This window comes from Carassius gibelio, chromosome A24, assembly GCF_023724105.1.
Source record: "Carassius gibelio isolate Cgi1373 ecotype wild population from Czech Republic chromosome A24, carGib1.2-hapl.c, whole genome shotgun sequence".
Lineage (NCBI taxonomy): Eukaryota > Metazoa > Chordata > Actinopteri > Cypriniformes > Cyprinidae > Carassius > Carassius gibelio.
Genome location: NC_068394.1, coordinates 15,046,073 through 15,065,684, shown reverse-complemented (window position 1 = coordinate 15,065,684; position 19,612 = coordinate 15,046,073). Strand labels below are relative to the sequence as shown.

The window sequence follows — 19,612 nt, the reverse complement described above, 5'->3', positions numbered from 1 at the left end:
CAGCGTCACACAAAAGCTCCTTTCAGGAGGTCGAAGGTATTTCAGAGGGTGAGCTGTCAGATTACAGACGGGAAACGTTTCAGATAAAACTCCATGAATAGTCCTACTATGCAGCCTGAGAAGAAAAAGCAACACGCAGAAGGTATTTCATATAAAACTGACTCCCTCTGGAAATGAAATATGGCAACATACATGTGATTAAACGCCTCGATCTCGCCTCGGATATGATACAGAAAGCTTTACAACACTTTGACGTGTGATCTATATCATGAATCATTGTGACAAGCGCTAGGCTTTGAGGTGAAATCTCCACCGTCTCCTTCAAACTCCAAGACATCATTAACATTTAGAGTTGTGCTGTGTGGACGAGCTCAAGCAGAACTAAACCTCTCCTCCGTGGAAGAGAGAGAGGCGTGCCAGCTGTGCTACAAATGAAGCTGGAGAATGGCTGATGTTTCTCGACTCCTTCAGCTCCTCTAATCCTGAGAGCTTTTGTCTGTGTCTAGGGTGGCACCCTGACGGGATTCAGACACAAAGGAGCACGGAGACGCGAGACAAAGCTCCAGAGAAGCCACGAGTCTGAGGAAGACCTGGCTAAATGGAGCATGAGTCGAAACGCTGTCTGTGCCATCATCTGTATGAATGTAGCTCCTGACGGAATTAAGGTGCAGTCGATCCTGGGATCTCAACACCAATCCGTACTTTATTTCCATGATAGGATTCTGATATGATAGGATAATCCATGACTGGATTCTGATTGGCTGTCAAAGTTTGTATCATTCATCAACTGGGAAAAAAAAATTCTATAAGTAATTCCAGTAAACGGTTATTATGGTTAAATAAAACTAAAATGAAAACAAATAAATAAATAAATGCTTTACTTGTAATAAAACAAGATAACCCTTTAAATGCATTATACAAATATTTGAATGCATGTTTATAGACATGCATTGCATGATCTCATGAATATTTGTAACACAGTTATAATACATTATCATTACACCTTTATAACGTATAATGCATTAAAACACGACAAACAAACCTTCAAATATTATAATGCATTTGGTTACAATGATATATGAAATGATATAATGCATTGCAACACGCATTATAAATATGTTTTTTAATGTAATACACATTAATGTTTTAAGTAATGTTTTACCATTAAGGTTAACTAAAATAAAATAAAATAAAATAAACTTTATTTGCGCTATTTGCCAAAGCAACTTTTTTCAGTTTAACTTGATGTACTAAAACGACTAAAACTGAAAAATAAAAAAAGTCTAAAAAGGATATTGACATGATAGAAAAAAATTAAGTAGAAAAATATTTATAAAATATAACAGTATCTCAGTGACAATATCATTATCAACTATTGAAACATTATGGTTATCATTCTCTTTATAGTTATTGCTCTTGGTTTCAAGAACTGATGTTGAACCTCCACTCACTGAACATTTCACTTTAAAAGTGTCACGAAACGAGCAAGAAGCAACGTAAAGATGAGCAGAAGTGCATGTTTTCCACTAGGTCTGGGTTGCTTGATATTCAACATGGGACTTGATTGGTTCCTTTGGAAGTCATTGGATTGTGAAGAGAAATGGGCATTGCATGCCAGCACACAGACCAGAATACAAGTGTGCTTAACATGAGCTACTGACTGGCACAATCTCTCTGGAGAAGCAAACAGGGCCATTCTGACTTTAACAACATGTTGTTTCATTTGAGCTTGGCAATCCTTTACCAAACAAATCAGGTTTGCTTTCAAACAACAGGAAAGGCTTCAGATGTACTAAAGTTACAGCCGAGCAGACGTGTCTACTAGTGAGTGCTCGGTGACTTCATACTGAGCCGTTTAGAGGAATAATGAGAGCATGACTGTGTACAGCATGTCAACCTCGTCTTTAATGTCTCAAACGACATTAAAAGACTCTGCAAAGCCACAAATGAAGCAGCTGTCTAACAAAACAGCATGTGTGGTTTAACCAGCTCCAAACTCCGGTTTATTCACAAACGAGAGACGTGGACTTCTCAAGAAGACCTTCATAGTGTACTTGAGGAGCTGAAATATAAACGCTTTAACATTGTTATGTTCAGAAGTGTCAGACTGCAATTAAAGTTCAAACATAATGCAAAGTTTGCTGTTAGAAAGCATGAAAAGAGTCTTATAGATAAAGAAGCAGCTGTAGATATTTGATGATGGGCGTTTAAGATGCATCTTTGTGAATCACATCATCTATGAAAGTAACCCACTGCTGTTTACTTCCTGTATGTGTGCAATCTAAATATTTCCCCAAAATGCAATAAAATATTTAGGTATACCGAAATCTGCGTTCACCTTAGTCAGCGTCCCACCCAAGAGCGTTTACAGAAATCACTTCACCTCGTGTTTATGATGCTTAACTTATTGACCTGATACCGATAACATTTAAAAAACCATTCCTTGGGTTAAGAGAGGAAGCCAGCGCTTTAGTTGGATTTGACTTTATTATTTACCTGAACCTCTTTGGGAAAGCTGTGCAACTCAAAACGGATGGTTTGTGTTCTCAAAAGAGCAGGATTTGACCTTTACATCATCCTTGAGAAGGAAAGAAAGATGGAAAGACACTATTTCTGAGTCCAAATAGTGCAATGCCTCGATGTTTGCTGCCTTCAAACTCAAGACATTTTTTGCAATGACATAAAATGACCATAAGTCCTCTATTTCAACATGTCCTGCTGAATGGCTGGTGACGTGGCCAACAATATTATGACATATATATATATATATATACAAAAATGATATTTATCACAACTATAGAACATTTAACATTAATGGTTAAGGAAATGCTTTTCACGTGTTTGTTAGACCTTGAGAACGAATGTAAACAACTTGTTTGTTCACAATAAACTCCACAGAGTTCAATTTAAAGCATCATGAAATCGGTTTTATTTTTTCCCCAAATTGTTTATTTTGCATTAAATTTTTTCTGGATTTTGTGTTTAATGATTGAATGCAAATTTAATACTAAAAACTGTGTCTAATGAAATAAATTAATAAAACTTTAATAATTTAACAAATCTTATTTTAAATGAAAATAGAAAATTTTATTTAAAACAAAACATTGCAGTTTTTTTTTTTAAATAAGATGCTGCACGAAAGAACAGTATAAATTAAAATATGCATAAAAAAAAAAAAACATTGGTAACTCTTTATTTTAAGAAGATTTTTGAGAAGTACCTTTTAATATACACAACAGTATTATAAAACCAAACTTTTATTTTGGTGGTCAGTCATCAAGATCTGTGCGTTCAGTGTGTTTTTCTCAGATGAAGGCGATGAAGTTCATGTCTCATATATGTGTGAGTGTGTTTGAGTTTGTGTCTCAGATGAAGCTAACAGCGTGCAGGCGTTGTGTATGTTCAACCGATTGTGGTGTGTGTGAAGAACACAACTGAACACACTGGTCAGAGACATCCAGCTAGTGCATGCTAACAAAGAAACAATGGAAAATACAAAAACACATTCTGTATGAGCGGCCCCTGAGCAATCGTCATGACACATCTCAAACAGCTGAGCTGAAACACTCACAGACGATGACATGCTGCTAAGCTAAAGACACAACACTCATGCACAACTATTATGCAACCAGCCTCCACTATCTCCAGTTTAAACCAGCTAAAGTTTGATGCAATGCATTCTGGGATCACCATGAAGAGTTACTGCTTTACAACATGAGTTATCGCAAAAAGCAACATGATTTTATCTCCAGCGTCTATAGGTACAGCTCTGTGTTATGTAGGCTGACTGTTCTCTCTCTGAGCTTGCTTCAGCTGGGCGTTTTATCACAAATAAACAGTCTTTGGTGTTTCTGGAGAATTGGGCGTACCAGTGCGCTGTGGGAACGCACAGATCTGGACTGTTAGCGGTCTGTGGCAGGGGTCTTAAGAAGTTCAACCCTCACTATCTGTAAAAACACTGCGCATGAGTCACAGCAGGCAGATGTTCGGCAGACAGTCAACACTATCAGGATGCAGATGTTTCGCTCAAAAACAGACAACTGAGAGTGTAAATACCAAGTATTGTGTAAGTGATCTCTGTGAGAGAGAGAGAGAGGAAGAGCTGCTGGACGCTGATAGACAGAAGCTCTGTAGTCTGTCTCTCTGCTATCACACTCATGCTTACTTTAGCTGGACAGCATGTTTGGACCAACCCTGAGTGCTCTATTACTCATCTCATACTCAAAAAAATAAAAATACAAAAAATGCACAAACAAAAAATATCAAACATGCAACCACCAATTCCAAACAAAAGCAAAAACAGCAATTAAATGAAAGCTACAAGAGTTAAAATTTTGGTGCATTTTGTCTATATTGTTTATTTAACAAATTGACTTTATTTAACAAATCGCAACATGCATCATGATTTTATTTAAACAGTGCACTGCGAGTTATGAAGTGTATGCGTAGATGATAATGTATTCTGTTATTTACAGTCCTAAAATAATACAGGACCATAAGTCTACACACAGTGCGGTCAGTAAAACTGACTGTTAAACTTTACAGTGTGTAGAAATGGTTACTGATCAGATATTTTAAATATTAATCACAAAATAGACTAAAATTACTTTTAACAGAATAATACCGTAAAAATACCATAGAAATGACCATAACATGAAAACAGATCTAAAACAAGACACATTCAATAAGCCCAAATATATATTTTTTTCAATTACACTGTTAGCAATCATTGAATATTAGCATTTGTATAATTCAAAAAAAAAATTAACTGAATTAAACTACGTTAAATGTAAATAAATATTTTTTATAAATAATACAAATTATTTGTTGTGTTATATTAAAATACCTGTTTGTTTATTTTTCTCTTTAATACTTCGCCGGGAACACATGATAGGTAAAAATTGTTAGCCTGAATGCACTGTAAGTCGCTTTGGATAAAAGCGTCTGATAAATCCATACATTTAATTTAATTTAGTTTAATTTTAATTATATATATATATATATATATATATATATATATATATATATATATATATATATATATATATATATATATATATATATATATATATATATAAAACCCCATTTAATTACCATAAAAAAATTTAATATTTAATTTTAATTAAAATATAGTAAATTAAATTAACTAAATTATAGAAAATGTTAATTCATATAAACACATATTTTTTAAATAATAATTCTTTCTATTATATATATATATATATATATATATATATATATATATATATATATATATATATATATATATTATGAAATGACCATATGTGTGTGAGTTTAGTAAACATATGAGACCAGTCTCAGTGTGTATTTGTTTCAGGGTTCAGTACCTGCGGCCAGACACACTGGCAGGAGCAGTCTGAAGATGAGTCCACACACCACCTCCGAGGCCATCCTCCTCCTCATATCACCACAGAAGTCAGAGCAGATGCTGAATGGAGAAGTGTTGGAGCAGAGTGTGGCCCCAGCTCATGATCCGCTGCGGCCCTCAGGAGCCCGACTCAGTTCAGTCTAGTCCTCATATAGTCCCCGGCTGTAGAATCCCGCAGATCTGATTCCTCTCTGAGCAGGATCCTCTCACCTGTTGACAGGAGAGATCATGCTGCTCTTCACATCACTGCATCACATTGACCAGCTGTGAACGCGCTCGTCGCGAGTCCTGTAGAGTTCCTCCGGAGCGCGTGACTCTTATATCCCCGTCCTGCGCGCGCTCCACAGCTGTGCCTCTCTGGCATCTGGACGCACCTCTTCTCCGAGGACCACCCTGCACAACTGACACATGACTCCACCATTCAGGAGTCTAGGGGAAGACGAGGGCAGGAGTTTGGAGGGGAAGGGGTGGAGGCTCGGGGCTTCAGCACAGAACAAGAAAACTATACATCAAACTTTTGGTGATAGTTTATCTGAGGCTGTATCAGTCAAATGTACATTTATATTTTATAGTATATATTTTCAATGACTAAAAATATGTTTTGGTGGCGTTTGTAAAGTAATATTTGATGTAAAGTTAAATCAGTCGTGTAAGAGACTGCAGCGCCACCTGCCGAGCGTCGAAGGAACACACGAGCAGAAACATTTTAAACTAAATTTATAGTGTATAAACTTGTGTATGTGTGTAACTTTTCCATTTCATTATAGCATTTCCATGCATTTAAAAAAACAACAACTTAATAAGTGGATTTGATGTGAGAGACAACAGCAGATGCACTTTTTCACTGGAGGAAGTGTTATTATGATTATAGACTCTATGTGTTTGAGTTAAAATCATCTTAATGCTGGATGTGTTTCAGGTTTAGTCTTCTCCAGATGTTCACTGATGGACTGGAGTGCTGTGGATTATTGTGACTCTCATTCTGACGGCACCCATTCACTGCAGAGACCCTGATGCAATGCTACATTGCTACAAATCAACTAGATCTCAGATGGCACACTTTCATTTATGGTTGTTAATAAGATTAATGTTAATAAGCCAGTGGCTCTGGAGAAGGGGATACTCTGAGGACACCGAGGGGCACTGATGGTTGTTTCTTCATGGTTTAACTATAGAGTAGAGTTGGCAGCTTTAACCGAATTCAGAAAGCCTTTCCAAAGCTGTGGAGCCGAAAGGGAGAGTTTTCTGGATCTGAACAGACACCTGGAGACCGTGGACGGATCGAATTGAGGCTGCGCTGAAGGGGACGATTAAACTCAACTGGATTTGCCAAAATTCAGCTGTAGAGCTCTTGCATGTGAATTTAAACAAAACAATTGGTTGACAGCTGAATCCATGGCTAAGAGATCCAGCATAATAGTGAAATCAAACATGTCTATTCAATGGAAACCAAATGCAGCAGTGCTTGAATAAAGCCCAGATGAGTATTGAAGGAGCCTGAAACCACACAGAATTAATAACTTCATTAATTAAGAGATAAAATAAAAGAAAACCTCTCTCAGATGAAGATGCACAAGACACAAGAATCTGCCAAAGACAGTTATTAGAAACCTGATAAGGCTCATTTTAATTGAATAATGACTGGACGGCATTTATTTAGGTGTATGTTTTTAATATTTGGCTAACTAGAGGATAACATCAAGATCAACACAGCAGGAAAACCGATCAAAACTGGCAGTGAACAACTCAAATCTCCACGCATTTATACAGTTATTAGATCTGCAGATCATCCAGTATTAAAACAATAAAACCCACACATAAAAAGGTAAAATACAGGTTAAAACTGCAGTGTGTCCAGAAACTTTCTATAGATCCACAAGGATTTGTTTCGGTGGAGAAGTGATGAATTTTAGACGACCTGATCTGAGAAATGATCAATTTCAGCTTCTGCATATGATCAAATTACCTATGAACTAGAGATTTATTATTATTATTATTCAATAGTTTTTACATGTATTCCAGCAGAAAGAAAAATCCTACATGTGTAAAACAAGATAAATGTTTACCTTTTTCTTCAAAATCTTTCAAAAGGCCAAAAAAAAAAAAAGAAGTATATATATATATATATATAATTTAATATATAATTTATATAGTTATACTAGTATATAATGTACAATACTTTTAAAAAAATTTGGAAACATTAATGTTTTTAAATGTTTAGATTTAGGCTACATTTATTTGATCAAAAAAATCAGAAAAAAGAGTAATATTGTGAAATATTATTCTAATGTAAATCATCTGTTTTCTGTGTGAATCTGTGTTAAAGTGTAATTTATTTCTGTGATCAAATCTGTATTTTCAGCATCAGTCCTCCAGTCTTCAGTGTCACATGATCTTCAGAAATCATTAATCATTTAACAGTTATTCCAAATTGTAATATTTCACAATATTACTGTTTTTACAGTTTGTTTTTAGATCAAATAAATACAGCCTTGATGAGGCTTCATTAAAAACATTTAATGACGTTAAGATATTTTCCAGGAATACGTTTGATTGATTAGCGAAGGGTTTGATCAGCGTTTGTTCACAGACAGCTAGGTAATCTTCAGCTCCATCTAAACTAACAGTTTAATTCCTGAGTGTTGATCTGATTAGCGGCGAGTATTTCACGACTGTAATATCTGCAGGAATCATAACCAGCTGCTCGTCTTCGATCCAAAGCAGATATTTCCATCTCCTAATGTAAAATCAATCGGGCTGAGCTTGGCATCATCAGCATCCTTGTGATTTCAAGGCATCTGAAGCCACGTCCAGTGTTTCACATGCCAACATTATTTCCACGGATCAAGCTATTTCATAAACTACAAGGTGGACAAAGTTAAATATGGTTCCAGTGATTACAATTAATCTGTGTTTAAACCAATGTTTCCAGTGACGTAACACAGAAATCAGAGGATGTTAACGGATGGAGGTGTTAAAAGGAGACTGCAGCTGTGATGTGGCAGGATTGTGTGCTCCGAGGTAAAAGGCTTGGGATGGGGTCAGAGGTCACTCAGGGGTCAGTGTCGTCACGGCCGTAGTTTATGGGCTGCAGCTGCTTGACCACATAGTCTGCGATCTGACGTGTCCCAGCGGCCACCACCCGTCTGGACATGAGGTCGAGCGGGCCTCCTAACACACACACACACACACACACACACACACACACAAACAGCACTGAACTAATGAAGACCAACTAATAAACACTTTGATAATACATCGGCATTTTAATGACATCTTAATTACAAAACCGAAGCATATGACACTGAATGTCCTGCCTGAACCTGGATTGATCTAAAGCCGGTCTGTGAAAGCAGGCCATTGCATTTGTTTTGATTAGTACATTAAATGCTTTTTCTGAGCAGACTTTCTGAAAAAAAGAGCAGAGGAAAGTTACTAAACTCAAGTAATCTAATGAAATGTGTCACAGATTACTCTTCAAAGCATGTACTTTCTAATCTGTAGAGAGAGACATTGTAAAAGTAATCTTCCAAACGCATATAAGACAAAAATTAATTTTTACCAATAAATAAATAATATATATATATATATATATATATTTAATTTTCATATATAGTTTTGTATTTTTTTTATTTTTTCATATATATTTTTTATCTTTTATTTTAGTTTTAGTATTAGATTTTATATTTATATTATTTTGCATATATATATACATATATGTGTGTATATTTATTTGATTTAATTTTGGTTCTTAATTTAGGTTTCATAGTTTATATTCTTCTTTTTCTTTTTTTTTTTTAAACATCTTTTTGATTTTATTTAGTTTAGTTTATTTTATAGCTGTGTCAGAGGCACTGTTATTTCAGGCACAGCGATGTCCTCTAACCCGCTGATTTCACAGTATGTCATCGTAACTATATGTGTGACCCAGTTCAATCATCACACAAATGTAAGATGACAATCTGGGCATGATTACAATAACATCACTGTAAACAAAACTACATCGGTTGGATAACGAAGAACATCTAGACTGTGAGGAAATCTTTGGCTTTATTTTAGGGCTTTTACGTGGAAGCGATATTCCTCTCCGGACCGCATGGTCATGACCTCACAGCCTCCCAACAAAGACTCTCTGTGTCGCCTCACACACAGGCATGCCATGAACCGTCCCACACACACACACACAGACACACACACACACACACACACACACACACACACACACACACACACACTTTCACAAACACATGCTTGTGGCAGACACACACACACACACTTGCTTTCACAAACACATGCTTGTGGCAGACACACTCACACACACACACACACACTTTCACAAACACATGCATGTGGCATGTTTATTTTATTTTTTATTATTTATTTTTTAATAAAATTTTTAATAAAATAATTATTTTTATTTTTTATTTTTTTATTTAATTTATTTTGGGGATTTAGATTTTTTTTTTTTTTTTTGGTATTTTATTGACTTATTTGTTTATTAGAATTTTTTTTTTTTTTAATTGATATACTTTATATTAGTATCTTATTTTATTCTATGCCAATTTTAGGTATTTATTTACCCATTCATTTATTATGTAGATCAGATTTAGAAACATACTAAATTATGATAATTTACTGATGTAATATGTAAAGGATTTATGCACAGTGGATTTACCAAACTTAAAATATAATTTATAAAATGTAAAAATCATGGTTAACATGATTAAATAGCTATAAAACGAACTAATTTTTAATGTTTTGCAGGTGCAACTTTTATTATAGCACTATTCATATGTATAAAGAACATTATGCTAACACTGAGCTATATTAACATCTTACGGTATAAACATAATTTTATGACTTTTATGACTTTATATACAAATACTAAACTCTGTAAGAAACACAGTGTAAATGTTTACATTCCCCTCATGTTTGGTGAGTTCCACTAAGCCCAACATCTTCAAGATCAACATTGGTAATGAAATAATAATCCCAAATCAATCAGTCAGGTTTAATATCCTACAGTATGGATTAAACAGGGTGTATTTTCTGCCTCCTCACACACTGGACACAGGTGTGACTGACCTGTGGTGTCCATGACGTGTCCGCCGGCCTCTCTGATGATGACCGCGGCCGCTGCGATGTCCCAGCAGTGCAGACCGTACTGGTAATAGGCCTCGGCCGCGCCGCTAGCGATGTGACAGAGCGCTAGCGTCGAGCTGCCGATGATCCTCACACTGCGGGTCAAAGGTGAAATCCTGACCTTTAGGTGCAGTAACACACTGAGGATACGAGCCACATCGCTAGCTCCTAACATTACAGCTGACACATCTACGCTGCACATAAGTGGATCAGACGAGGGGTTTTCAGACGTACCCGTGAGTAGGGGCGCTCAACATCTTCTTCATATTTCCTAAAAAGATGTCCAGGGTTGCAGGGTCTCTCTTGGCGCCGATCTCTGTGAGAATGAGGGCCTTCGACACGTCTGAGAAAATAACGTCACATGAGAGTCTGACATTTGTTTTAATTTGTGTCATGTGGACTTTAAATATTAAAGATAACACAGGTGAATAAACTGATTAAATCTATAAAGATATTATTTAAGTACACTACCACCAATCAAATGTTTAAGGGTTTGATACTTTTTTGATACATATTATTGTTATCCTTCTGGTAACTATTAATTTGTAAGTTAAATAGTTTGATTGTAGCATTATAAATGAAAACAATGATTACTGTTATTTGCAAAAAAATAATTTAAAACACGCTGACCTTTTTCTTTTGACACCTGTAGGCGCACACCGTTGCAAAAGGCTCCGTGTCCTCTCCTGGCCGTATACAGAGTCCCATCGAAACAGTGATAGATGACGCCGAGCTCCAGCTGAGGGGCAGAAGTGATTGAGCATCAACACATGACACCAGTCAAAGAACCCTGCACAGGTTTCTCAGTGTTTACCTCTCTCCTTACAGCGAAGCCGATGCTCACTGCCACCATGGGGAAACTGAAAATAAAGCATTGTGTGTGAGATCTCAGGAATATATTTCTATGATGACTGGAACACAATGAGATGGTGAAGGAACCTGTGCACAAAGTTACACGTCCCGTCGATGGGATCGATTATCCACGTAGGGTGGTCTGTCAGTTCACACTTCACTCCAGCAGCAGACGATTCCTCACCGATAAACCTGAGATTAAAATCAACATTACACCAACATCTGACACAGAGGATCATACGAGCAGTTATTACAGAAATCAGATCAATCAGTAAACACTTTACACACTCTCTGTAGTGGCCTTTTATGGAAAGGAAAGCTGAAAAGGAAAGTAGGTTAATGGGGCAGGGTTCATGAAATAAATCTGTGTAAAACACTTCTAAGGCGGTACAGTCATGCTGTTAGATCTTAATACTGAATGATTATCATATTCATGAGGTTTACATTGTACTTCAAAGTATCACAGTTGACTTCATTGTTACCATGGTATTACTTATTGAATTTGTTAATATTTTGAAAAAGGGGTATTTGTGCATGTGTTTGAGGGGTATTTGTGCGTGTGCGAGCGGTAGTTGTGTGTGTGTGTGAGGGGAATTTGTGCATGTGTGTGAGGGGTATTTGTGCATGTGTGTGAGGGGTATTTGTGTGTGTGTTTGAGGGGAATTTGTGCGTGTGAGCGAGGGGTATTTGTGCGTGTGTGCGAGGGGCATTTGTGCGTGTGTTTGAGGGGCATTTGTACGTGTGTTTGAGGGGTATTTGTGCGTGTGTGTGAGGGTTAGTTGTGTGTGTGTGTGAGGGGTATTTGTGCGTGTGTGAAGGGTATTTGTGCGTGTGTTTGAGGGGAATTTGTGCGTGTGCGCGAGGGGTATTTGTGAGTGTGTGCGAGGGGTATTTGTGCGTGTGTGTGAGGGGTATTTGTGCGTGTGCGAGCGGTAGTTGTGTGTGTGTGTGAGGGGAATTTGTGCATGTGTGTGAGGGGAATTTGTGCATGTGTGTGAGGGGTATTTGTGCGTGTGTGAGGGGTATTTGTGTGTGTGTTTGAGGGGAATTTGTGCGTGTGAGCGAGGGGTATTTGTGCGTGTGTTTGAGGGGTATTTGTGCGTGTGTTTGAGGGGTATTTGTGCGTGTGTGTGAGGGTTAGTTGTGTGTGTGTGTGAGGGGTATTTGTGCGTGTGTGAAGGGTATTTGTGCGTGTGTTTGAGGGGAATTTGTGCGTGTGCGCGAGGGGTATTTGTGAGTGTGTGCGAGGGGTATTTGTGCGTGTGTGTGAGGGGTATTTGTGCGTGTGTGAGGGGTATTTGTGCATGTGTGTGAGGGGTATTTGTGCGTGTGCGCGAGGGGTATTTGTGTGTGTGAGCGAGGGGTATTTGTGTGTGTGCGCGAGGGGTATTTGTGCGTGTGTGTGAGGGGTATTTGTGCATGTGTGAGGGGTATTTGTGCATGTGTGTGAGGGGTATTTGTGCATGTGTGTGAGGGGTATTTGTGCGTGTGCGCGAGGGGTATTTGTGTGTGTGTGTGGGGTATTTGTGCGTGTGTGTGAGGGGTATTTGTGTGTGTGCGCGAGGGGTATTTGTGCGTGTGTGTGAGGGGAATTTGTGCGTGTGCGCGAGGGGTATTTGTGTGTGTGCGCGAGGGGTATTTGTGCGTGTGCGCGAGGGGTATTTGTGCGTGTGTGCGAGGGCTATTTGTGCGTGTGTTTGAGGGGTATTTGTGCGTGTGGTTGAGGGGTATTTGTGCGTGTGTTTGAGGGGTATTTGTGCGTGTGTGCGAGGGGTATTTGTGCGTGTGTGAGGGGTATTTGTGCGTGTGCGCGAGGGGTATTTGTGCATGTGTGTGAGGGGTATTTGTGCATGTGTTTGAGGGGAATTTGTGTGTGTGTGAGGGGTATTTGTGCGTGTGTGCGAGGGCTATTTGTGCGTGTGTTTGAGGGGTATTTGTGCGTGTGGTTGAGGGGTATTTGTGTGTGTGTTTGAGGGGTATTTGTGCGTGTGTGTGAGGGGTATTTGTGTGTGTGCGAGGGGTATTTGTGCGTGTGTGTGAGGGGTATTTGTGCGTGCGTGAGGGGTATTTGTGCATGTGCGCGAGGGGTATTTGTGCGTGTGTGAGGGGTATTTGTGCATGTGTGCGAGCGGTATTTGTGCGTGTGTGTGAGGGGTATTTGTGCATGTGTGTGAGTGGTATTTGTGCGTGTGTGTGAGGGGTATTTGTGCGTGCGTGAGGGGTATTTGTGCGTGTGTGCGAGGGGTATTTGTGCGTGTGTGCGAGGGGTATTTGTGCGTGTGTGTGAGGGGTATTTGTGCGTGTGTGTGAGGGGTATTTGTGCGGTGTGAGGGGTATTTGTGCGTGTGTGAGGGGTATTTGTGCGTGTGTTTGAGGGGAATTTGTGCGTGTGCGCGAGGGGTATTTGTGCGTGTGTGCGAGGGGTATTTGTGCGTGTGTGTGAGTGGTATTTGTGTGTGTGTGCGAGTGCTATTTGTGCGTGCGCGAGGGGTATTTGTGCGTGTGTGCGAGGGGTATTTGTGCGTGTGTGCGAGGGGTATTTGTGTGTGTGTGCGAGTGCTATTTGTGCGTGTGTGAGGGGTATTTGTGCGTGTGTGCGAGGGGTATTTGTGCGTGTGTGAGGGGTATTTGTGCGTGTGTGCGAGGGGTATTTGTGCGTGTGTGCGAGGGGTATTTGTGCATGTGTGTGAGGGGTATTTGTGCGTGCGTGAGGGGTATTTGTGCGTGTGTGCGAGGGGTATTTGTGCGTGTGTTTGAGGGGTATTTGTGCATGTGCGAGCGGTAGTTGTGTGTGTGTGTGAGGGGAATTTGTGCGTGTGTGCGAGGGGTATTTGTGCGTGCGTGAGGGGTATTTGTGCGTGTGTGCGAGGGGTATTTGTGCGTGTGTTTGAGGGGTATTTGTGCGTGTGCGAGCGGTAGTTGTGTGTGTGTTTGAGGGGAATTTGTGCGTGTGTTTGAGGGGTATTTGTGCGTGTGTTTGAGGGGTATTTGTGCGTGTGTTTGAGGGGTATTTGTGTGTGTGTTTGAGGGGTATTTGTGCGTGTGTTTGAGGGGTATTTGTGCGTGTGTGTGAGGGGAATTTGTGCGTGTGCGCGAGGGGTATTTGTGCGTGTGTGCGAGGGGTATTTGTGCGTGTGTTTGAGGGGTATTTGTGCGTGTGCGAGCGGTAGTTGTGTGTGTGTTTGAGGGGAATTTGTGCGTGTGTTTGAGGGGTATTTGTGCGTGTGTTTGAGGGGTATTTGTGCGTGTGTTTGAGGGGTATTTGTGTGTGTGTTTGAGGGGTATTTGTGCGTGTGTGTGAGGGGAATTTGTGCGTGTGCGCGAGGGGTATTTGTGCGTGTGTGCGAGGGGTATTTGTGCATGTGTGTGAGTGGTATTTGTGCGTGTGTGAAGGGTATTTGTGCGTGTGTTTGAGGGGTATTTGTGCATGTGTGTGAGTGGTATTTGTGCGTGTGTGAGGGGAATTTGTGCATGTGTGTGAGGGGTATTTGTGCGTGCGTGAGGGGTATTTGTGCGTGTGTGCGAGGGGTATTTGTGCGTGTGTTTGAGGGGTATTTGTGCGTGTGCGAGCGGTAGTTGTGTGTGTGTTTGAGGGGAATTTGTGCGTGTGTTTGAGGGGTATTTGTGCGTGTGTTTGAGGGGTATTTGTGCGTGTGTTTGAGGGGTATTTGTGTGTGTGTTTGAGGGGTATTTGTGCGTGTGTGTGAGGGGAATTTGTGCGTGTGCGCGAGGGGTATTTGTGCGTGTGTGCGAGGGGTATTTGTGCATGTGTGTGAGTGGTATTTGTGCGTGTGTGAAGGGTATTTGTGCGTGTGTTTGAGGGGTATTTGTGCATGTGTGTGAGTGGTATTTGTGCGTGTGTGAAGGGTATTTGTGCGTGTGTGCGAGGGGTATTTGTGCGTGTGTGCGAGGGGTATTTGTGCGTGTGTGCGAGGGGTATTTGTGTGTGTGTGCGAGTGCTATTTGTGCGTGTGTGAGGGGTATTTGTGTGTGTGTGTGCGAGGGGTATTTGTGCGTGTGTGAGGGGTATTTGTGCGTGTGTGCGAGGGGTATTTGTGCGTGTGTGCGAGGGGTATTTGTGCATGTGCGTGAGGGGTATTTGTGCGTGCGTGAGGGGTATTTGTGCGTGTGTGCGAGGGGTATTTGTGCGTGTGTTTGAGGGGTATTTGTGCGTGTGCGAGCGGTAGTTGTGTGTGTGTGTGAGGGGAATTTGTGCGTGTGTGCAAGGGGTATTTCTGTGTGTGTGCAAGGGCTATTTGTGCGTGTGTTTGAGGGGTATTTGTGCGTGTGTTTGAGGGGTATTTGTGTGTGTGTTTGAGGGGTATTTGTGCGTGTGTGTGAGGGGTATTTGTGCGTGTGTGAGGGGTATTTGTGCGTGTGTTTGAGGGGTATTTGTGTGTGTGTTTGAGGGGTATTTGTGCGTGTGTGCGAGGGGTATTTGTGCGTGTGTGCGAGGGGTATTTGTGCGTGTTTGAGGGGTATTTGTTTATGTGTGTGAGGGTTAGTTGTGCTTGTGTGAGGGTTAGTTGTGCTTGTGTGAGGGGTATTTGTGCGTGTGTGAGGGTTAGTTGTGCGTGTGTGGGGGGTATTTGTGCGTGTGTTTGAGGGGTATTTGTGCGTGTGTGTGAGGGTTAGTTGTGCGTGTGTGAGGGTAAGTTGTGCGTGTGTGAGGGGTATTTGTGCGTCTGTTTGAGGGGTATTTGTGTGTGTGTTTGAGGGGTATTTGTGCGTGTGTGCGAGGGGTATTTGTGCGTGTGTGCGAGGGGTATTTGTGCGTGTTTGAGGGGTATTTGTTTATGTGTGTGAGGGTTAGTTGTGCGTGTGTGAGGGTTAGTTGTGCTTGTGTGAGGGGTATTTGTGCGTCTGTTTGAGGGGTATTTGTGCATGTGTTTGAGGGGTATTTGTGCAAGTGTGTGAGGGGTATTTGTGCATGTGTTTGAGGGGTATTTGTGCAAGTGTGTGAGGGTTAGTTGTGCGTGTGTAAGGGGTATTTGTGCGTGTGTTTGAGGGGTATTTGTGCAAGTGTGTGAGGGTTAGTTGTGCGTGTGCGAGGGGTATTTGTGCGTGTGTTTGAGGGGTATTTGTGCGTGTGTTTGAGGGTATTTGTGCGTGTGTGTGAGGGGTATTTGTGCGTGTGTTTGAGGGGTATTTGTGCGTGTGTGCGAGGGGTATTTGTGCGTGTGTGCGAGGGGTATTTGTGCGTGTGTGCGAGGGGTATTTGTGCGTGTGTTTGAGGGGTATTTGTGCGTGTGTTTGAGGGTATTTGTGCGTGTGTGTGAGGGGTATTTGTGCGTGTGTTTGAGGGGTATTTGTGCGTGTGTGTGAGGGGTATTTGTGCGTGTGTGCGAGGGGTATTTGTGCGTGTGTGCGAGGGCTATTTGTGCGTGTGTTTGAGGGGTATTTGTGCGTATGTGCGAGGGGTATTTGTGCGTGTGTTTGAGGGGTATTTGTGCGTGTGTGTGAGGGGTATTTGTGCGTGTGTTTGAGGGTATTTGTTCGTGTGTTTGAGGGGTATTTGTGCGTGTGTGCGAGGGGTATTTGTGCGTGTGTGCGAGGGGTATTTGTGCGTGTGTGCGAGGGCTATTTGTGTGTGTGCGCGAGGGGTATTTGTGCGTGTGTTTGAGGGGTATTTGTGCGTGTGTGTGAGGGGTATTTGTGCGTGTGTGCGAGGGGTATTTGTGCGTGTGTGCGAGGGGTATTTTTTGTGTGTGTGCGAGGGCTATTTGTGTGTGTGTTTGAGGGGTATTTGTGCATGTGGTTGAGGGGTATTTGTGTGTGTGTTTGAGGGGTATTTGTGCGTGTGTGTGAGGGGTATTTGTGCGTGTTTGAGGGGTATTTGTTTTTTGTGTGTGAGGGTTAGTTGTGCTTGTGTGAGGGGTATTTGTGCGTGTGTGAGGGGTATTTGTGCGTGTGTTTGAGGGGTATTTGTGCGTGTGTTTGAGGGGTATTTGTGCGTGTGTGTGAGGGGGATTTGTGCGAGTGTGTGAGGGGTATTTGTGCGTGTGTGTGTGCGAGGAGTATTTGTGCGTGTGTGTGTGTGAGGGGTATTTGTGCGTGTATGTGAGGAGTATTTGTGCGTGTGTGTGTGTGAGGGGTATTTGTGCGTGTGTGCGAGGAGTATTTGTGCGTGTGTGTGTGCGAGGGGTATTTGTGCATGTGTGAGGGGTATTTGTGCGTGTATGTGAGGAGTATTTGTGCGTGTGTGTTCGATGTATTGTCTAGCCCTGATATATGGCCTTGCTTACAATATCGCAATGTATCGCAACATATCACATCGCAACCCCTGTATCGTGATACCAATTGTATCGCCAGATTCTTGGCAAAACAGACCTAGTCTGTGAGGAGCATTAGTGCGTGCTTTAGGGGTATCTGTGTGTGTGTATGAGGCTATTTGTGCGTGTGTGTGTGTGTTTTTCTTCACCTGTGTGAGGGGTATTTCTCCCTGAGGGTGGAGATGATGAGCTCCTCCACCTGATGGTCTGCCTCCGTCACCAGGTCTGTTGGTGTGCTCTTGCTGCTCACCTGCTTCTCCTGCTTCACCGCTGACTGAACCACCTGATGGAGAAAACACAGACACTCATTAAAACTAACCACGCTAACACATGGTAATACTACGGTATTTTCTGGTGCTAGTACAGTGATTGTTTATATATATATATATATATATATATATATATATATATATATATATATATATTAGGAACATTAACTATTACCATGACCAGAAATCTTGCCTTAGCAGCTAATTAAAATAAAATCAGTTAAAGCTAACATTCTAAGATTACTGAAAATAGAATAAAAATATATTAAATCTGTGAGAAAAGACAATAAAATGCAAAAAAGACAACAAAAAGATCAACAAAATATTAATGCTAAATTAAAAACCCAAACAAATCAAATTAAAACTTAGCAGCTAATTGAAATTTACTATACAGCTACATAGAAATATAAAAACTAATAAATTGACAAAAGCACATAGCAAAATTACATAAAATATAAATAAAAAAGACAAAGATAATAAAAATATTTTAAAAATGAACAAAATGTTTAAATCTTGCCTTAGCCACTAACTAAAATAAAGTTTGCTTTTATGTACTAAATTAAGATTTCCAAAAATAAATCAACGGTATGTAGAAATTATTAAATGATAATAATAACAACAAATTCTTATCAAAAAAATTACTGTCTTAAACTAAAATGTAGATACAAATATATTTATATATAAAAAGATAATTCAAAAAGTTAATGAAAAATACATTTGCAGATAAATAGTACTTAAATAGCTCTAACCACGCGCAGTACTTTGTGTAAGGATTATGGAGTATGGAATTACTATAGTGCATGACACTGTATACATTTTATACAATATTATTTAAAGAGTGAATTTATAATGATCAATTATAATAAATATCAATCATAGAGCTAACAACAGTTTAATAATTATTATAACATGCTTTGTCCTAACGCGATTCCACAGGCTCCATCCTGAGCAAGATATGTAGCGATTAAACACAGCGACAACACGAAGAGGCCGATGGTACAGAGAGTGAAGATCAGTGCTGACTCATATATAACAGATGTGTTATATCATGCTGCAAGGATCTGTATAGAAGAACAGTGTGTCAACACAGCGATCCAGCATCAGACAGCGCTCTGTGTTGATCTGTTTGTGACGCCACGTTACGTCCGGTCGTGATCCAGCGTTAGTTTGTTAAGAATGAAGCGGTGGACGTTACCTGTCCGGCCCTGAGCGCGATCTGCACGGCCACATCCAAACAGTCGCTCCAGTCCTCCATCACGAGTCGCGTCTCATCCTCTCCGGTAACGGTGCTCCCACTGACGTCCGCTTCCGTCCTGACGGAGCGTGTTCACGGGCCGCGGCCTACAGCACACATCAATGACCTCTAATCGATCAAATCAATCACGGCGACCGGATCCGTGCCGCAGAGATCACCGGCGGCTGCTGAACTCAACACCGAGATGCGCTAATATAACGCGGATCATAAGCCGGTTTAATACAGCTTACCTCATTCTTTACGTTTTTAAAGTTCTGTAACATTTTAAAAAACCTTTACCGATAGTTTAATGTTTTAATATGTGTGTATATATTCATATATATATATAAATAATACAATAAAAAAATAAATAATAATAAAATAAATAAATATGCGGTTTAATACAATTACATAGTCACCCAGCAGAGGGCGCCAAAACCCTGAAATAGCGTCA

General features: G+C 40.4%; 2 protein-coding genes across 3 annotated transcripts in view; both read right to left on the bottom strand.

The window, feature by feature from the left end:
* LOC127946279 (piezo-type mechanosensitive ion channel component 2) overlaps nucleotides 1-5,788 on the bottom strand; it is a 118,149-nt gene extending 112,361 nt beyond the window's left edge. For both annotated transcript variants that reach the window (XM_052542744.1, XM_052542745.1), the window contains exon 1: nucleotides 5,349-5,788. In XM_052542744.1, the coding sequence (XP_052398704.1) occupies nucleotides 5,349-5,424 (76 nt within the window). In that variant the 5' untranslated portion in view covers nucleotides 5,425-5,788. The remainder of the gene's footprint in view (nucleotides 1-5,348) is intronic.
* A 1,252-nt stretch (nucleotides 5,789-7,040) lies between these two features.
* Nucleotides 7,041-19,359, bottom strand: impa2 (inositol monophosphatase 2). Its single transcript, XM_052542743.1, has 8 exons — nucleotides 19,120-19,359; nucleotides 17,805-17,938; nucleotides 11,471-11,575; nucleotides 11,346-11,391; nucleotides 11,162-11,270; nucleotides 10,766-10,874; nucleotides 10,475-10,626; nucleotides 7,041-8,560 (listed from the first exon to the last, which is right to left on the bottom strand). The coding sequence occupies exons 1-8, from the start codon at nucleotides 19,177-19,179 to the stop codon at nucleotides 8,442-8,444; spliced, it is 834 nt and encodes a 277-aa protein (XP_052398703.1). The 5' UTR covers nucleotides 19,180-19,359; the 3' UTR covers nucleotides 7,041-8,441.
* Nucleotides 19,360-19,612: the final 253 nt, after the last annotated feature.

What these genes read in the sequence shown, in the direction of transcription:
- impa2 (XM_052542743.1), bottom strand. Translation starts at nt 19,179, where the DNA reads ATGGAGGACTGGAGCGACTGTTTGGATGTGGCCGTGCAGATCGCGCTC. An exon ending in ACGTGTAACTTTGTGCACAG is followed by an intron (nt 11,392 to 11,470) that starts GTTCCTTCACCA and finishes CTTTATTTTCAG; the next exon opens with TTTCCCCATGGTGGCAGTGA. An exon ending in TTGAGCGCCCCTACTCACGG is followed by an intron (nt 10,627 to 10,765) that starts GTACGTCTGAAA and finishes TTTGACCCGCAG; the next exon opens with TGTGAGGATCATCGGCAGCT.